This window comes from Aulostomus chinensis, chromosome 20 (assembly GCF_037954235.1).
Source record: "Aulostomus chinensis isolate RoL2024-O1b breed Wild chromosome 20, RoL_Achi_v1.0, whole genome shotgun sequence".
In the NCBI taxonomy this organism is placed as follows: domain Eukaryota; kingdom Metazoa; phylum Chordata; class Actinopteri; order Syngnathiformes; family Aulostomidae; genus Aulostomus; species Aulostomus chinensis.
Window position 1 is genome coordinate 19805934 of NC_141339.1, and position 19649 is coordinate 19825582.

The following is a 19649-nucleotide window of genomic DNA, read 5'->3' on the forward strand; positions in this document are numbered from 1 at the left end:
GCACACCATAGGCTCTAACTTGCCATTTCTGCATGTTGTTGTTTTTTTTTCTTCACCAATTTGTACTCCTCCTGCTAATTTGATCCCATATCCGCTCTCTAAATGATTCCATCCCAAACCTCCAAACTAATCATGTAAGTTGGAGAGAAGTAAATGCTTAGCAGATGCTGGCATGTTGGGGGATGGTTACGTGCTTCTGCACTTCCACAGATCAGTGGAACTGATCATTTTGGATGGCGTTCCTATCTTCCTCATCTCCTTTTTTACATTTTTTCTCAGCCCCTGCTCCATATGCCACACTATATAGTCAGCAAGAACGCCAGTGTGGCCATTACAGCTGTGGGCCGACTGCTGGGGGAAGTTGCGGGGGGGGGGGTTCTCAGTCTGGATCTGCTGAGTTTGTTTGGCCCTTATCACAGTTTCATAGAGACAGGTGACAAATTAAAGGGAAAAAAAACACCACAAGTCTTCAAGTCCTACTGTCTCTGGAAGTCTACTGGAGGGATAGAACTTCCTCATTCTGAAAGGCCGGCATATCATCATGTTGGTGATGGAGAACACAGAGATATGGGGACTCTGCATGTTCTCCCCACACCTGCACAGGTTCTCTCCGGGTTCCCCAGTTGCGTCTGAGTTGGTACCTGTGCTCGGCGGAGGATGGGTTAAAGGCAGAGGTCAAATTTCCTTGCATCTGTTGTCATTGAACAAAGACTTCTTCTTCCCCAGATGTTTCCTTTGTCATCCATCTGTATCAATCGTGTCGAGCACACATCTCTGCTGAGCAAATATTTCAGTCCCCAAACGTCACGGGTTCTAGTTGTTGCGTTGTTCTGTTCTCCTGTTTCAAGTTTGGAGTATTTGATTCATTGAACTTGTCAGCTTGATGCTTGCTGAGAACCTTCCCTCCACTGTGGATACCCACACAGACCCACACAGGCTACCCCACCGCTAGTTCACTTAGCACAATGAAGGGTAGCGGATGGACAGGTTAGCATGCCTTTGATATGATTTCTTGTTTGTGTATTCCAGGAAGTATAAAGAGAAGTAGTACACGTCCATGGAGTCTGCAGTTGTGTTTACTTTGGAGGGTAATAGTTCTTTAAAGCAGTGATTTAAAGTACACCTGACACTACAAACATTATACTCTAAGTACCACATGTTTGCAAAAGTGCTTCTCTCATAAGTTACTTGTAATAAAAACTGCAAAAAGCAGAACAAGAGGGTGGCAGTGAAGGCACTTTCCTTTGACATTGTATTGGATATGGCAGCATTAAAAAGTGAAATATGTGTCATTCACTTTTTTTCTTTTTTTTGTTTCTTCTGCAACTACCTTTTTAGTGTTCTCGGTGGTGTTGAGCACAACTGTTTCCACAAAGCTTTGAAGCAGGCTTGTTTTAAGTGAGACAACCTCCTAATGAACACACCATCTGTTGGGCTAAACCACCCATTCCTTCAGAAATGACCAGAATGATAACACGCTTTGTGCCTTTCCTCCACAGCACCGCCGACCGTCCGAATTATACACTCAGGGCATGCCTGCAATGTGGAAGAGGAGAGGCACACGGAGCGAGTCTACACCATCAGAGAGGGCGAGACCCTGGAACTCACCTGTCTGGTGACGGGGCATCCTCGGCCGCAGGTAGGGATCTCTTCACCGCTTCACTGCTCGCTCTCCTGCCCCTGATTGTCATCCGGATAAAGATAGACGCACGAGGGAATTGTGGTACAAGATGCTAATTTGGTGCCCCGTCTCTCCTCCCGTCTGTTTCTCTTTTCATCTCTCTCTCCTTCAGGAAGCTTTCTTTTAATTCCGCACCAGCGTCATTGAGTGGCACAACACGTACCTTTTGCACTAAACCAGCTTAAAAGATTAATCCTTTAATTATTGATGCTTTAGGTTGCATTGTGCACCTGCATGTTGATAATGAAAGACTCTCCATCTAATGAGGATGCAGAGACAAAACTGCCAAAACATCTGTGAAAGAAAATAATGAGTGAGAAGCAGGACAATGTGAACAGACGGGGTCCACGGGTCCTCAACGTGTGATTGTATTAGGGGCCGGGGAGCCGCTCCCTCTTGTATTTGCCTTTCTTCTTCCTTGTCTTTCTTCTTCCAAGGAAATCTGAGTTCCCATGAAAGAAAAAATAAACCAAACTTTGCACGGAGCTCCCTCTGCCCAACTTCCACCGCTGGCTTTGTAGGCCAACAGTCGGGATGGTAGCGCTGCAGCAACTCCAGAGAAGTTTATCTGTATAAAATTAGAAATTCTGGAAATTCTCAACAAAGCAAACAAGTTACGCAACTTTGTAACTGAGACGAAAATGTAGCTCCAAGCGAGCCAAAATGTTCCCGCGCTTTGAGCCGGCAGCAATCTTGATGTCTATCACCCTGTTTTGTGTTTTTTTCCTCAAGTATTTTGAAAACTTGTTAAAACTTTGATACCTCCTCCCATATTTTTTGCGTTGCTGACAACGAACTTGTCTGACTGCATCTTCATTCGTCACACAAATGATGCAGATCTTTGAGCGCTTTTAGACATTTTTGTGTTAAAATTTCTCTCCCTAAATCAATCTCCAGTGTTCACAATTAAAAAGTATAATTTAAATGTATAATTACATTTTAAGTACAATTTTTTTTTTTTACCTCAAACTGATTTTTTTTTTTTTTAAATAAGTTTTAAAGTCAAGTAATTAAAGTCAAGAAACATGAGTTTGTCTTGCCAACTGAATGTTTTGAGTTGTGACATCTTTGGTCACAAGCGACCTTACCGTCAAACTACAATACCCACAATCCCTCAGCATTCTACACAGCTGTTCCCCTATACTCGCTGGCTAGACTGCTCTCAATCACATTGCAGGTGGGGTTGAGCTCGGGAGGTAGAGCGGCCGTCTGGTAGTCTGGCTCTCGGTTGCCTGGTTAATGCAGAGAGGGAGTTTCCCCCTCAGAGGTCGTCAAGTGTTTGATGCGCCGGTCAAATCTCTGATAACTTCTCCTGGGCGACGCAGATTAAACGTGCTAATTCCTGCTCAGGGATTATGTCGCGTGAATGACGGACACGCGACTTCAAGGGTTTAATGATCAGTTTAATCCGGACGGTTCTGCCGATGGACCCCCGAATGTCTCCTTTGTCTTGCTCCTCTTCATGCCTGATAGATGCATTCTGATTTCAACTGTTCTGATTCAAACTGTTTAAAATCTCTCCTTTTTTTTTTAGGGGTGGGGGGTGGATAAAATAAGCAATTGCTTGTTATGCTGTTTTTTGTTGTTGCTATCAGACTCTCATAGATGTTATAAAGCACTCACTAACGCCGCCCAGCTCTACCACGGATGACCACCGTCCCTCGTTCTCCTCTTAATCGCGGCAGGGTTTGCACACGCTAACCTTTCTGGCGCTCACCGAATGTTATTGCTTGATAACGCAGACGTCTACGGTATCTCTGCGCGGTGCTGAGCTCATTTACATTAATTAATATAACTCCACTTTTGATCGATAGACAGGGCCATTAATTTGTACACTTCCCCTCTGGATGCGAAGGCAAAGAGAGCATATTGATTTTATTATTTCAATTGAAAAGGTGAAGCCTCTGAAATTAGCCAGAGATACTGAGTCACCGTTCATCTCCTCCTGTTATCAGAGGGGACAACTTTACGCTCATCATCTCCGTCTTTCCTTTTAATTAGAGCTGGTGAAAAACAGAGCAGAACGAGGGGAGGGGCTGCGGCGGAGAGGAGAGTAGGAGATCAAAAGCCCTTCATGGCTGAGGCAGGATAGGCAGGATCTCCTTTGAAACCGAGTCATTATGAGACTCACGCAGCTCCCCTGGCACCACGGGTCTTGGCTGTGTCTCTCTGGACTTTGGGATGTGTCAGCTTTGTCCCCTCTGGTTGTAGCATGGGATTGGGGAGGGGTTGGGGGGGGGGGGGGGAGTGCAGACTCATTCTGAGTGGTTTCGGAAGTTGAGAAGGTTATCTGGGATGGCAACAGACCCGAGGCTGGTTTTGTGATGTTAGTGGAAAAACACGAGGGTGTGCAACCTCACCAGAACGAGACGTGCGCATTAATGCGGTTTATGCCATCATTAGAATTCAATATTAATCAGCGAGACACATCCTGGGTCTTTTTAGCTCCAGTGTTTTAGGTTTTTATCGCGTCAGAGTTCAACAGAAGAGAACGATCTGTTGCAAGGATAGGAGCCAAACTTCAGGTGCTGGCATTTGTGGAAATGGGACCAGATGTAGCAGAAGTACACACACTCATTACTCAAGTACAGATACTCACGTAAGAGTAGAAATACTGATTCAACCTGTGTACTCAAAAGGCAGAGTAATACTAAAAGCTTGTAAATATCCTGAAAAGTCAAAAGGATTTAATGTTTTGTTTTTTTTAAGTCTTTCTTCACCGATTTAAAAAACTGACAAAATAACAACACTGAAAATCCTTCAATAATACATATAATGAGGTGCCTATTGGGCAGTGCATTTAAAAAAAAAAAAGCATAATGAAACAGACTGAATAAGTTCTCTACTTGTGTCTTCTGAAAACTGAAGTAACAAGCATGTTTTTAAAACTTAAGGAGGAGTGCAGATATTTTTAGCGACCTGACACGCATCCATTCTGGAATTCTTGGCCGAAAACGATTGCGATTTTTAAAATAATGAAGCTTCTCTGTGTGTTGACTTCTTTTTTGATGATATATGATTATATATTATTATTCCCCCGTGTGCCAGGGATAGAAAAGAATAATCATCATGGGAAAAAAAAAAAGAAAAAAAGATTTGAAATATTTTGGGCCTTTATCACATCACCTTTGAGGATAAATTCAAGCCTACATATTTGAGGGGAATTAAGAATCGAACAGTACAGCAATTTCAATGAGTTCTGTTTAAACACGTTACAAAAGAGCCTTTTTTCCCCACCCAACTGTCCAGAGATCTACTTTCTTTCCCAGACTTTGTGACTGTACTGATGGGGGGGGGTAGGGGGTGATGGGTGTTGTGCTAAATGTAACATTGGAACCAAACAGGACCAACTGCGGAGCTAATTGGGCCATGGTTGGCAATTTTGCCACTGTTTAATTCTTCGTGTGTCTATCAATATGCACACTACGCCCCCTCCGGCCTACCTCCTGATGGAGTCTCTGGATTCCGTCCAACCCAGCCTCCTTCCAGTGGGTCTCTCTATCTGCCACGTGCGCATCTGCTCTCCTGCCTGGGAGGAAAATCACCAGGCTTTCAACACTTGTGCACCCTCCTATTTAATTGTCAAATAAATATATGTTCCCGTCAGTCACCCACACACCGTGTAATATGTTTTTTTTTCCTCGGTTGGTTTGTTTTTTTGTGTTTTTCCTCTTCTTTGATTTGTCATTTTCAAGGTGTTATTGCGAGCGGTGGGGGGAGGATGTTGAGAGGCGGTTGGTATCTGGCGTATCGGGGGACAATTAGGTCAACATCTCATAGTCGTAGAGGTTATTTGAGGGATGTGCAGGACTTTTGCGTGTCTGGTTCTCTGCGTTGCTAACGGATTACAAGCACCGTCGATGTGTGGCTCTGTTGCTTCCTCCCAACTGTTCTGGTGACCAAAAAGAAAACGAAACAGTCAATCGTGCTCGCTGCTGTGGGAGCTTAGCGCTTACATCACTAGCATGCTAAGTGTGTGTCGTTATAATGTCTGGGTGAAGCAACGTGAGTTTGACTGTTTCAGAGAATGTCTGACATTTTCAACAGCTACTCCCTCAAAGTATCAAAATAAAGTTACTGCATTTTATATATCACAAAGTACAAGGACAGAGGGTTTCATGTATGGCGACATGTTGTGCTGCATGTCCACTAAGCACTTGAAGGCTACACCGGTGTGTTTGGTGAATCCACACAAAGGGTTTCCGGTACGTCTCAGGCAGCTACAACAGCTGCTATAATCATTTCATTTCTATACTGTAAATCCCTGACTGACTGCTGTACTATGCTTTATAAACTACAATAATAACCTACAATGCCTAACAAGTTTATGATTTTGTTCCGGTCACTCACAAAACACGTACGCTAACCACAGTGAAACGTCATAGTTTCTTACGTTAGCATGCTAACGTTTGCTAATATAAGCTATTAACATGAGGGACAGATGAGTTTGTTTGGATTAAAATATAAATTAATAGGAAGAAGAACTGACTAACTGATCCGACAGTTAAATAATGTTTGCAAGGCCTCTATAAGGACTTAAAAATCTCCATTTTGTCTCTCTCTGTCACTTCAGTGGCTCTCATGAAGAGGATATAACATATAAAATGTTTTTTTTTTAACTTTATCAGCTTTTTTCTGCGCTCTCCTTTCCAAAAAATAACATCTTTTATTTTTTTATATCTCTTTCAACAAAACTTTTTCGCCATGATTCAGTTGGGAGACAAAGTGTCTTTCATGTCTCGCTACCTTTTTCTTGACCCTCCTCTGAACTGTGGAAGTTTTACCCTGGTACACTCTCTAACTGCTTTCACCCCCGACCTCTCCCAGGTCACCTTGACCTCCTGACCTTTAAAAGTTTCCTCTTTAAAGGACAGGCCTCCAACTCGGATTAATCGCGAATTTTGAGGGATGCGCTGTAAAGCTCGAGCCACACATTTGTTGCAGCAAAAGTGAACAAACGCCTCTTGTGTCCCAGTGTAGTGATCCAAGAGATGCATGTCACTCTTTTGAAAGATAAAAAAAACAAAACAATTTCAGTCTTTTGAAATAACCAATGTATCTTTGAGGGGGACATCAGTCAAAAGCGCACCAGAAAGAGCAGAATCATTTGTCCGGTCCGGTGTGTTTCAGCATGACAACTTGTTGACATCGACTTGTACTTCTAGGACGGACAAAAACAGCGCTCATAGCGACAATGTGTATTGTTAAGAAAAATAATGACCTTTTGGGAGAACCTTGCATAGCCGGCGTTCAAAACTGAGGCGTATCCATGTTGGCTTAATCTTTTTGTTTGGGCACGATTGTTAGAACACACAAACACACAGAACCCTCTTTAATTAAAGCTGTTGAATTGACTCATTTATCAAGCAAATTACCAAAGATTATCTGCCTCGAGCTTCTCAAATGTGAGGATTTGCTGCTTTTTTTTTTTTTTCTATTTTATATGAACCTAAAATGAATACCCTTGGATTTTATAGTGTTAGCTGGACTATTAGAGATGTCAGCTTGAGACGTGCCAACTCCTGATGAGCATTATTTACTGTGTCTTGACATTTTTGGAATGAGTTAATTAAGTGAAAAGTTATTTGACAGTGATAAATCGCAGTCAGCCCTGCCTTCAGATTATTAGAGATATACAGCTTTATGCTCCTTTATACTTCATACTGTTACCGCCGCTGTTCGCCGACTTCATTCATCGTCCTTGATGCCTCGAATAGACATCAAAGAGTCCCCGATGATGAAGCCATCTGCCCCCGTCTCCCTTGTCCTGGCCTCCATCCATTATGTCCACACTGCTCTGTTTGAGTACCAGGCTCCAATAGCCAGCAACACCACATTGCAAACACCTTTTTTTGTGTGTGTTTCAATTATTGGCCAGCCAGATTCAACTCACAGGGCTACGGGTCAGTGAGTACAAATAAGCTGACCTCAGGCCTTGGGGCATTTTGCTTTATACGGACCTACTGGAGTATGTGATCTGCTTTGGATGTTCCCATGACAGTTAGCCTACAGTGCTGGTGTCTTTAGCAGATGGTGCTTCATTTGAACATGATTTACTCGAACAGTGACCACCCACTGGAGCAGACTCAATTCTGGAAGTACATTTTCGAACCAGTTCCTCCATTGACGTTTCAGAAAATCCTGATGGAATGCGTGTTAAGATGAGAAATGAATCAGCCAGCAAGCAGATGAGCATAAAATGTTTGATCTGGTGTAAAAAGAAAACAGAGGAAAAAGGCAGAGTTACAAGACTGTGTACATTAGTGTCTTCAAGAGTTAAGGAACTACTCATCCCATGAGGCTTTGCAAAAAGTATCGACCAACTGACTGTTTTTTGTTGTTGTTGTTGCTAGCTAAGCTAGAGTCAGGGGTTGCAGGGTTTTGAAAAAACAAAGTGTTAGTGATAGCTCAACGGCTACTCACGTCTGTGTAGCTGCGGCGTTAGTTAGCTCAACGGCTACTCACCTCTGTGTAGCTGTAGCGTTAGCTTACCGGTTACTTATAGCGCTGTGGTGTCAGCAGCTTTGACATCATTAGAGGACGGTTGTCAATAATTATGAAATATCAAAATATTCAAAGTTTCTCACCAGGAAGGGAAGTCATGTTACTGCAGCCTGCTTCCTCTCCAACCACCACAAAAATTCATGAAACTGAAAGTGGCTCATGCGTCACCAATCGCCCTAGGGGGTTGTGGGTAATGTAGTAATTCCCAACAAAATTGATAGTAAAACCTGGTTTTCTGCAAACAAGCTGGATACCCCATGAACCTGAGGCCAGGAGACTTATTTACCATCATTTCACAACCTGCTCGCTCTCGGATCGTTTAATGTTCTAATAATCAAACCCCTGGATGGGATTTCACTGCTGGAGCAGCGGAGCTCACTCTCGTCACTGTTTGCCCTGTAAACTCTCACAAAGGCAATGCGCCGTACAGTTCTCTGTTGAACTCCGCCATATAATCTGAACAGCAGAATCCAAACATACTTGATTAAGCAGTGAATCAATAGAGTTGAGTACAAAATAAGCTGATAATTAAATTTACACGTGCGCCACTGTGCATTCTATTTTCCGTTTACAGCTGTGACTCTCACCGATCTGAACGGTCATCCACATTTTTGTTTGTTTGTTAGTTGTTGTGTTTTGTTTTGTTTTGTTTTTTTTGCAGGAAGTAGCCTTTTCTAATACAGACCTGTGCACTTCCACTTTGTGCTATAGACCCCCCAATGCTTCCCCTGATCGCTTGATTGCCATGCTCAGCCACAGTCGGCTGCACCACTGAGCGGCTCAGACCACCATCAGTGCCTACAAGAAAAGATGGCAAGCAATTAGAAAGCCGTCTGTAGCTAGCAGAGGGAAACGTCACAGCAGGAATTATGTGAGATCCACCACAGACGCGTGCTCCGGCATATGATCTCTGCATAAGAACAGACACTGGGCACATTTTAATTAGTTTCTCGCCGTAACATCGCAGCATGTGTGGTTTCAAACGCTGCTGTGATATTCATTTGGATACTTATCTAGATGAGCTTGTGCTTTCCCTGTAAGCAAATGTTGATCTTCCCACTGAGATGTCTGATTTAAATGTGACTGGCGTTGTTATGGTGTTGACTTTGTTTTTTTTCCCCTGAGGAAGAAAGCGCTGTCACGCTTTAATGCTTTTTCTTTTTTTTTAAGCATAAAGAATATGCAAAGTGTGTATGTCCAAGTCTTTTCAGCAGGAAAAAAAAAAAAAAAAAAAGGAACAGCAGAAAATAGCCAGTCAGCTGTCAGTGGGCTCAGAAGGGCAATTATCATATTGCTCAAATCCGCCAGCTCCTCTCAGATCAAGAGTATTTGCATTGCGCTGAGAAAAGTGAAGAGGGTCAAACTGTTCTCAACAGGCACGCTTCAGGACTCCCCCTGTGGCTCGAGGTGCTCGGATGTAAAAAAAAAAAAAAAAAAAAAGTCAGCGAGGCGAAGGAGTGAAAATAGCTGGAGGGTACAGTTGAAAGCTCCCTGATATTATTGGTGCCCCCGTGAAACAAACAGCAGCCGCATTCCTTTTGAAAATATAAATAGTTATTTGACTCTCCACTTCTTAGCGTCACTCCAACAATGCGCTTATTGATACCGCACTTTCCCTAAAACGCAAAGCTCCTCACACAAAAGGCAAAAGGAAACGACTGGAGGTATAAGCTGGAGGAATATTGAATCCCGCTGAGGTCAACATAAGCAGGCTTGCTTTGTATCTGCATTAGTGGATCAGGAGCACTGTTAGGAGAGTGACACAGAATTTGAACAAAAAAAACAAAACAAAAAAACCACTGCAAAACTTCAAATTTATGCTCATAAGTTCAACTTTTGCTGAACTTGTGATGTTTCATCGCTGGCATTGATTCTTTGCTGGGTTTTTTTCATGCATGGAGCACTGGAATGTCTGTTGATCCATCTCTCTCTCTCTCTTTCTCTCTCTCTCTCACCCTCTCTCTCTCTCTCTCTCACTCTCTGTGGTGTATTCATTTCGACGCATTTATTTTTAATGGCAATAGATCCACTTAAAAGTTGAACAAAGCACGAGGACAAAAAAGCACAGACAGGCTGCAGAGTTTGAAGTTGATGAAAGGTAGAACGACAACACACACACACACACACGCACTCTCACACACACACACACACACACACACACACACACAGTCTTGGAGTTTCAGGGTAGTTAATTTATTTCTGCCGGCCCCGGAAAAAAGAAAAAAAAAAAAACAACAACCCCCAAGCAAGACAGAGAACCTGAAAGTCCTCTGATATATTTCAACTTTGGCTGCATGAATTCCTCATGTCGTCCTTCAGCCCCGAGCTGCATAAAGAAGCCTCTGGAATAGGATACCATTATCAGGTTTTCGGCCACCCATCTGTCATTTTGTTTCCCCCCCCCCGTCTGTTTGGGGAAAATAACAAAACTTCAAACCGTTGTAACCTCAATCTGGAGTCGTCATGGTTAAAACCCTGCAGCAGCACCGGCAGCAGCAGTGGCAGTAGCGGCGGCGGCAGAAATCTCCACAGATAGCACCCAATCCCCGTCCCTCCCCGGCAATCCCTGTTCCATCTGATGCTATCTGTGTGAAATGGGATGTTATCAGTATCCCTGGATGATGCTATCGCCATACAGTGTAGAGATATTGTGTTCCAATTCCCCCACCACCACCACCAACAACACCAACAACACACAAACACACATAAACACACACAAACACACACACACAGATATGCGAGGATCTGCGGGCAAAACCCTGTCCATCTGTGGCTTCCTTAGGATTGAATGGAGCTCCGTGCTGGCTGGTTCTGGCTGCGTGGCCCCCGGGCCAGAGTTGTCACACTACCTGTTCCTGCTGCACGCTTTAATGAGGACAGGAGAGGGAGATGATGGAGAGTCAATTACAACCTCATGTTGGAGAGTAACACTATTTCACCTTTCATTACACCTCCATGCCACGGGCTAACTGGGTCTCATCAGTTAGTGAAAGGTATTCATGCTGAGAAGGTGTGGAACCCAGGAAAGAGGGAAGATTTGTACCTGTCAGCTTTTCCGTCGCCGCAGAACAGATGATGATTCCTTATTTCAGAGCAACGCAGAACTTTGACTCAGTGTGTTTCATTATCAAATCTGTTTTCTGCCTCGTTTCAAGCAGGGTTGGTCACGGACATTTAAGACTTCTAAGTGTACCTAATAAATTTCGCATTCACGTCCACAACTGAAAAACGGGAGAGAGCGGGAGGTCACGTGAAGGGTAAACAGGGCAGAATCAGATCTCGGTTCTGTTTACAATTTTTCAAAGTCTTGATGCAGACAACTTGCTCTGCATTATTAATGTGTGTTTCCATATTAGCAAAATGCAAATTTGGTCCAGGAAAAACACCAGACCTGAGGTAGCACCTTGTCAGACACAAACATGCGTAAAAATCCAAGTGTGTACTGTGTTGGATCGCCCACAGCAGCTGCAGCTGACATGAACAGGTTTTTTTTTTGTACATATAAAGAAAGTAAAGTAGCAAAAAAAAAAAAAAGGTAACATTAGTAGTACCAGATCAGATTCCTGCTGATAAAAGTTAGAATGTTTTAGGTAACGATATTGTCTCATGACTCAGTTCCTCTTCCACTCTTAACTCGAATAAACCGCTGTAATCTCTAAGTAATGTGATCTTCTACCTGAGATGAAGTAACAATACTGTGAAACTGCTGTAATCTCTAAGTACTGTGATCTTCTACCAGAGATGAAGTAACAATACTGTGAAACCGCTGTAATCTCTAAGTACTGTGATCTTCTACCAGAGATGAAGTAACAATACTGTGAAAACGCGGTAATCTCTAAGTACTGTGATCTTCTACCAGAGATGAAGTAACAATACTGTGAAAACGTGGTAATCTCTCAGTAGTGTGATCTTCCACCAAAGAGGAAGTAACAATACTGTGAAACAAAGGTCCTACATTCAGTATTGTGCAGCCTACTGTTCATGTTAATTTTATTTAGGATTTAACGAATACGCTGATGTGTCAAAGTGAATCGGAGGTTTGAAGCAGACCAACAGTGCAGTGACTACTGTTGTGGTGCAGAGGCTAATATTACTGTAGTTCTGGAGGCGTATTTGATGTAGGATTCGGCACATGAGGAATGTGATAAAGGTAACTTCTCTCTCTCGTATCACGCGCACGTGTTGTGTAGTTCCAGCGACGCCTCCCGTAACGATCGGAGGGTCGAACTTTATGTGAAAACCATCTTTGATCGATCGGTTTACAAAATAATCGTGATTTATTATACTTACACCCTGCTCATGAAGCTGTGGTTCACTCCTCCTTGATCTATTACATGCACATTGCAGCACAAGATTTAAGTCAGACTTGGGAGTAATTTGTTATTCTTCCCCCCCACCCACACCCCTTTTTTTTTTCTCTTTTTAATTACCAGATCCGATGGACCAAAACAGCCGGCAGTGTATCGGACCGCTTCCAGGACTCCAGCGTCTTTAATGAGACGTTGCATATCGCAAAGATCCTGAGGACCCAGGGAGGTCGCTACTACTGCAAAGCAGAGAACGGGCTGGGATCCCCCGCCATCAAGTCCATCAGGGTGGACGTCTACTGTAAGTGTCACACGCATCGCCTGAAAACAAAACAAAACAGGATGTACTGCAGAGTTGAAGAAATACACCCTCAAAAAGATGTGCTGGGACAGATTTCAGCTTCATACCGCAATCAATTTAGAGTATCCAATCAGCCTCGTCCCCAATTGCATGTCTGTGGAGGAAGCCGGAGTAGCAGAGAGAACCCACACAGGAACAGGGAGAACATGCAGACTCCACACAGAAAGATCCCGTGCTCGAGCTGGGACTCAAACCCGGAACCTTCTTGCTGTGAGGCGATAGTGCTGACCACTGCACCACCGTGCCGCCCACAGGTTATGCAGTCGAGCTCAATTTGCCTCGATTTTTATGTGATTAAAAAAAGGCAGAAATTGTGGACATAAATATTTTACACCTCATACTTGTGAGTTTTAGGAAGCTCCTCGAGACAAATGGTGTGAGCTGCAGTAACTCTGATCACCGTGGAGCAAGATGAGCCTTAGCAGCCCAAGACAGCGGCGTTCTGCATCTGTAAATGTAGTCGGTACGTCTCTCCTGAGGATGTTAATTAAGCTAAAACACTAAAACACCTTTACTATCCTGCATATCATCGACTGGAAGTGCAACCTTTCTATTTTCAAAGTATCCTTGTGACGAATGGAGGAGCTTCGTTAGCGTGCATCAGAGAAAATGGTGATTTAGTGTTATTGTTTTTATTGATCAGGCATTGATTGTCCCATTTCACCTGGCGAGTGGTCGATGAGCATGCAAGACAGACGAGCCGCTGCCCCCTCTATCACAACTGGACCCTCAGCGTTCAGCCCACCTCTGTTTTTTTTTTTCTTTCTTTTTTTTGCAGACACGATCAAAATAGGGGCCGATCCGGCGAGGTGTGTTTTCACCAGCTAAGGTCGGGATTAGCTGCTTCAGCGAGTTAACATCATGGCGCTTTTGAAAGACCTGTGAGCTTTTTCCTCCATTTTTCACCGCTTCTTCACTCCAGCAGTTGCTGAAAATTCTTTTATCAGCTGCGAAGTAAAAAAAAAAAAAAAAAAACCCAAACAAAACACCACCATCTCTTTGATTTGTTGCCAAATATCCCATTTTCAGTCACAAGGGACTGAAAAAAAGTAGTTGTGCAGAAGATTTTTGTGCTAAATAAGACTCAACAGGGGAAAAAAATTAAAGCTGTGCTCAATTGATGCATTTTTTTTTTTTCATGCAGCGATTTTCCGGCCTCTGTCAGTCGGGTTGGTTATTCTCTCCTCTTCTGGGGCATGCATTTAGGTGCCACTTTGATTTGGACTCTTAAAACACTCTCAATCTTTCCTGGCAGCATGTTAGGAGGAGCAGCACTTTACCTGTCTCCCTCCCTCCTCCCCACCTGCCCCAGTCCCCAATTTGGACGGATTGGTTTGGCGAGCTGGTGGGATGCTAGCGGAGCAGCGGAGCAGGGGTGAATGCTCCGCAGCAGTTGACAGTTGGAGCCTGCCTGCTTCTTTTCTCCTTGGATGCACTAAAGAGCTGGAAGAGCAGACGCAGAAACGAAGCCAGGTCGCCCGCTAGAGAAAGACCTGAGGATCATCCCGGAGTGCGTTTCATCCCTCCAGCGTTCTCGGTTCACACTTCTCATGTCGTAAATAACCCAAAGATGAAGCGCTACTTTCAGTTCACTTCAATAAGGCGCAATCGAGCAGAGAAGGTATCTGAAACGAGAGATTTTAGGCCTTCATCGACGTAATTAATAACAAATCCAAGCATTTATGTATTTGTTTTATTCAAGGTTGGTTTGGCAGGGACAGTGCGCATCAATCAGCATGCTGCTCTATTACTATCTCATTAGATTGTGCTGAAGGCATTTCTGCATTAGGAAGAATAACAGAGGGAAGTCCACTGGCTACCTCGGCTGCCCCCACACGTTTCTTTATTATCGCTGATTTTTAATATTTCCTTTGTTTTTCACAACCCCAGCATTGCCAGACTGGCTTTTCTGCCTATACTGGCTACTTTTTATTTGATAAAATGGGATTGGGTGGGTACATGTTAGCCTTATTATGGCTAATCAGTTTTCTTGGACTGTCCTTTCTGTCCAGAGGCCTCAGCCGCCCTCAGACCACCTCGTATGTCTTGTTCCACCAATGCACGTGCATGTCTTCCAGATGACCGTGATTGCTCGCAGTGACCGAGCTGTGTCACTGGTATTCCTGTTGAATATTTTGCATCGGAGGCAACGTAGCGGGTTGTGTTTTATTGTTCATTAAACATTCAAATGGATCACGTAAATCATCGTTTGTCCTCGATCCTGAATGCAGTGAAGCTGATCATGCGAAATGAAGGCTGGCCAGTGTACACAAGGCGATGTAATACGGTGATAAACTCCATCAATAAATATATGTTTCACTCCGGGGCTGTGAGGGAACATGTGTAGAACAAAGGCGGTAACCTTCAAATCCCTGAATAAAATCAAAATTCATATTGTGCAGAGATTTTTAATCGTTTTTTTTTGGGGGGGGGGGGGGGTTACACAGTCGTATTTCACATTGCCAGCCCAATGTCCTTGCATCTGGCCTTGTGTGTGCTTAATTAGCCTGCATTGTGTGATGTTGCCCATCCAGCAAAGGCAGCGTTCTAGTTTCCCCCCCGAGGGCCAGTTTAACTGATGGGCTTTTTTTTTTTAGTGGTTTGCAAGTGCAATTTTTTTAATTAGTATTAAAATGGTGTTTTGGAGCTGGACCTCCCAACAACAACAACGACACCTTGAATTATGTCTGCTGCCTTTTTCAGATGTGGCTCGCGTGTCATAAGACAAAAAACACACACACACACACACACACACACACACTGGCAGTTGAGATGGACGGCTACTTAACTGCATGAGCAATGTGCTCTACTTATACGCAGCAGCACATTTAACATTACAGGTTTAGAACCAGAATGACCTTTGCTATTCAGATAGATTAATAGATGAGTGACCGGTCCAGCCCAGAGGAGAAATATTAGCTATATAGCATGCTCTAAGGTAACACTTTTACTCAGAAGTCAATCCGAGCACATTTTATACCTGCTGACATCTCAGTTAGTTAGTTTCTGCCCAGTTCCGTCTGTAGGGAAGGTTCTGTGTGTGCAAAGATAATAAAGAACCTTTCCCAACTCCAAGTGATCGATTTTAAGATTAAGACACTCTCTTCTTTTTGTCCTACAGGGGAGTCATTTCAGTGTTTTCATTTAATTTCAGCTGCATTCATTTCGCAGCAGCTTCTAATGTTTCACTGAGCGACTGATGGAGGAGGGCTTAAGAGTTCTGCAGAGGCAGCTTATTGCAGGCTCCGAGAATTCATTGACCGTCGCCCGCACGATATATCTAAATGAGATTTGGCGAGGAGCGGCAGGGGAAAATGTCCACCGAAGCGACTAAAGCAACTGTTTAAAGGTGTGGCGTATTCTTAATTACAATATATCAGCTGATTCATTCTAAAAATCTAACATTTTGTCAGCTAAATCTATTCTAATCTTTCTATCGAGAGAGGACCTGAAAGGTCAATTGATGATAATCGAATAATCAATAGTTGCCAGCGTCATATTAACTGGCTGTCTTAATGAGACATAACTCCACTTCTTAGTGATAAACAATGCAATCCCTGAGTCGGTTATTGGTACCCAAATGCACAGTTTGTCAAGCTGACTGGGAGAGAGTGAATTATATCCACTGACAGAGAAATGGAAAACAAATTGCTGGCGCTTTAAACCTGTTCAGTCCAGGTCAGCATTTACTGTGCAGACTTTGATAAAGGACTACTTTAAAAAATCACTTTACAGTGGTCTGAACAAGCCCGGCAATACTGAATAAATTGAGAGCGCGGAGATCTTGTGTGGAAAAGAGAGGGAGGGAAAAGTACAAAAAAAAAGAGCAAACCAAAGTTCCCAGTGCTATCTTGAGAGTAAAAAAAAACCCCACTTTGTACTATTTCTTCATATGCTAATGTTTGGCAAGTGATACTAATGTTGTCCGCCTAGTCAGCCAGAGCCAGTTTTCATTCAGTCATTGGAAATAGAATCAGGTTGCATATTTATATGAGAAACAAGGCAAGTTTATGTGTACATTTAGGAACACTCAGAGAACGCATCTCTCTGACAGCTGTTTGGTGACTGAAGTCCCAAATGATGCCATGACTTACATTTCTCCTGTATGTTGAATTGATTCACCCCCTAAACTAAAAAGGTTCTCAGTTGACCAAAACAGAACCCCTGCATCAAGTTTGGAGAAAATCAGCCTTGTAATATTTTACATAATCCTGAAATCAGTCAAACGGTGATGGCGTGATGTCCTCGGTTGGTAATCAGACATTGACCACGTGGATGCTGAGTTTCTGATATTGAGCCGACACTGAGTGAGACGCCGCCACGCCTGGTGAAGCAGAGTAAGGTCGTATTCACAGTGAGCAATAATCAAATTCCGACATTATTCCGACTGTATTTGCATCACCCAAGTATGCTGCAGATGTGTATATACCTCCATCCTACCAGAGCTCTGAGCATTTTGCAGCCTGTACGGCACGCAGACGGCTTCATGACATAGTTCCAGCTCTCAGCGCAAGCTGGTAATAGGGTGTTTTGTGAAATTAGCAAGAAAACACAACAGAGCGGTTGACTCTTATGCAAACTGCACTCTTCGCACACTCTTTAACTCCACACCTCCTATTTCTCACGCGCACCAACACACGCACAGAGGAACACCAACATTTTATCCCATACCTCGGACTCGTTTGCAGGGGAAAAGTGGATGATCTGACGGCCGGGACGGATCAATGGATGAACATATATGTTTGTTTGTGCATTCAATAAAACATTAGTTCACAGGATTGTTGACTGATGCTTGTTATAGGAGCACTCGATGAACTGAAGCATGGCGGCGCATTCATTTGGGAAGGATAAACCTGGTTAGCTGGTTGTGTAAAGGTGGTACAGAATCACAAAATGATCCACGCAGTTTCCTGTGTGAGTTTATGTGTGTTTTTTAGTGGACTCTGAGGAGTGAATGTCACTCACTCACTCCACCGGATCAATAATCCATCTGGTGACACAAGACTGATTAGTTTCTGTCTTCGTTTTTTTAATGCTTTGGGTAAAGCTTTGAAATTATGAGGAGAAAAAAAAGGGGGGGGAGGGGGGTCTTTGTTGTGCGGTGACGATTCCAAACAGGCTCCAATGAAATTGCCACACGTACTGGAGCTCAGCTTCCTTCAGATCTCACTCCAAGGTTTTCTGAAAAGTCGACAGCTGTGATATTTCACAGAAACAACATGACAGAAGCAGTTTCAGGTTAATTTCCCGAGGGATGTAATGTGGGCGTTCCTTTTTAGTAGGACTACGGAACACGTAAACAGGAATATGAAAGGAATATTCCGTGACCAAATTGACATAAACATTGTCAGATTATGACAGTCGAGCCTGAGAACACTGGACTGCAGGTATCATTTGAGTGACGCTTTCACACACATCGTCACTCGCCGCTGATGGTTCTTCTTGATTGATTCAAATGAAACAATGGCTTTCTATCTGTGCGTTATGAGCGAAGGGACCTACCCAAGGCTCGCTGCTACTGCTGAGAATTATAAAGGGAGCGCTTTGTTTGCAGACGCGTCGACCTGAGCTTAAATTATTCTGGCATCTAGATCCGAGGTGAGTGAATGTGGGACTGCAGTTCTTTCTCCAAGAAAGGCGACTGAACTTTCTTATTGGTCCTGGAAGACGTTTTGCCAGTTCTCTACATGGATAACCGTGACCTGGATGAGTGAGAATCCTGACAGATACGTCTATTTCCCTGTGTGCTCATGGATGCAAGCGGGTTTAAGAAAAACGCTTATGCATGAACACACCCTCCACCAGTGATGTCCTGACTCAAATACACACACAAACACACACACGCACACCGACGTCAAAAGCTTAACTTGTCTTGGCATACGCCTCCTCAGCTGTGCAGCCGCGTGCAGGGTTGAGGCCGACTTGAGGAAGTGTGTCCGCTTCATGTTTGCCTTCCATCAGTGGAGTTCATGAAGGGGACCAAACAGCAGCCGATGGTGTTTGTTTAGTGGCCGTGCAGGCTTTGCTTTATCCAGTCGGTCAGTGTAACTGCTGCTCCTATCTCATCAGGTGTCCGTTGGCTGCCCTGCTGCAAGATGCCTGAGCAAATGTGTGTGAAGGCAGGGAAACACTGACTCAAAACACAGGAGATAATAAAATAAAAATCTAATTTGACTGAGGCATTTCAGTAGCTCCTAGTCACACTCAGTGCCTGTATTTTACACCCTTGAGAGCCTCTTTAAAAGTGTAATATGCGTGAATGCAGAGGGCACTGAGAGGGATTGTGATCTCTGGGGAGACTATTGATTAGTGAATGTTGCAGACGCTGGAGGCTGAGGGTGAGTAATGGCTCAGATTGAAGGAAACCCTAATTGTTTACTCACGGACCTCCTTTAAGTCATATGCTAAAGGCTTTGCTGCGACTGTTGCAGTTGTAACGTGTCTACATATTTGTAGGAAACCTCACTCCCTGCTGCCTCTGGCCACTGATGCTAGCACCCGTGGGTTTTAGCATCCTTGCTAGCACGCCTGCTTCGCATGCCACAGTACGGGGTTTGCGTGAGTCCAGTGTCGGACGGTGCGTGACTACACACGCCGCAGGTTAGAAAAGCTTGTCCTGTTCTCGTGCAGTGGCCGTTGAACTTCATCCAAACCCTCAAAAAATTTTCACATTTTAAAAACCTGTGTAGCATTGCATTATCGTTGTTGCCGGTCACTTATTGTTGCTACTTTAAAAAAAAAAAAAAATCTGTTTACTTTTAACACAGTGGGACATTTAACCCACTACTAAAAATTT

General features: G+C 43.7%; 1 protein-coding gene across 1 annotated transcript in view; it reads left to right on the forward strand.

Moving 5' to 3' along the window:
* The first annotated feature begins 291 nt into the window (after positions 1-291).
* Positions 292-19649, forward strand: part of LOC147243181 (MAM domain-containing glycosylphosphatidylinositol anchor protein 2) — a 135286-nt gene continuing 115928 nt past the window's right edge. The window contains exons 1-3 of the mRNA XM_086189142.1: positions 292-433; positions 1500-1639; positions 12619-12793. Of these exons, the coding sequence (XP_086045268.1) occupies positions 292-433; positions 1500-1639; positions 12619-12793 (457 nt within the window). The remainder of the gene's footprint in view (positions 434-1499; positions 1640-12618; positions 12794-19649) is intronic.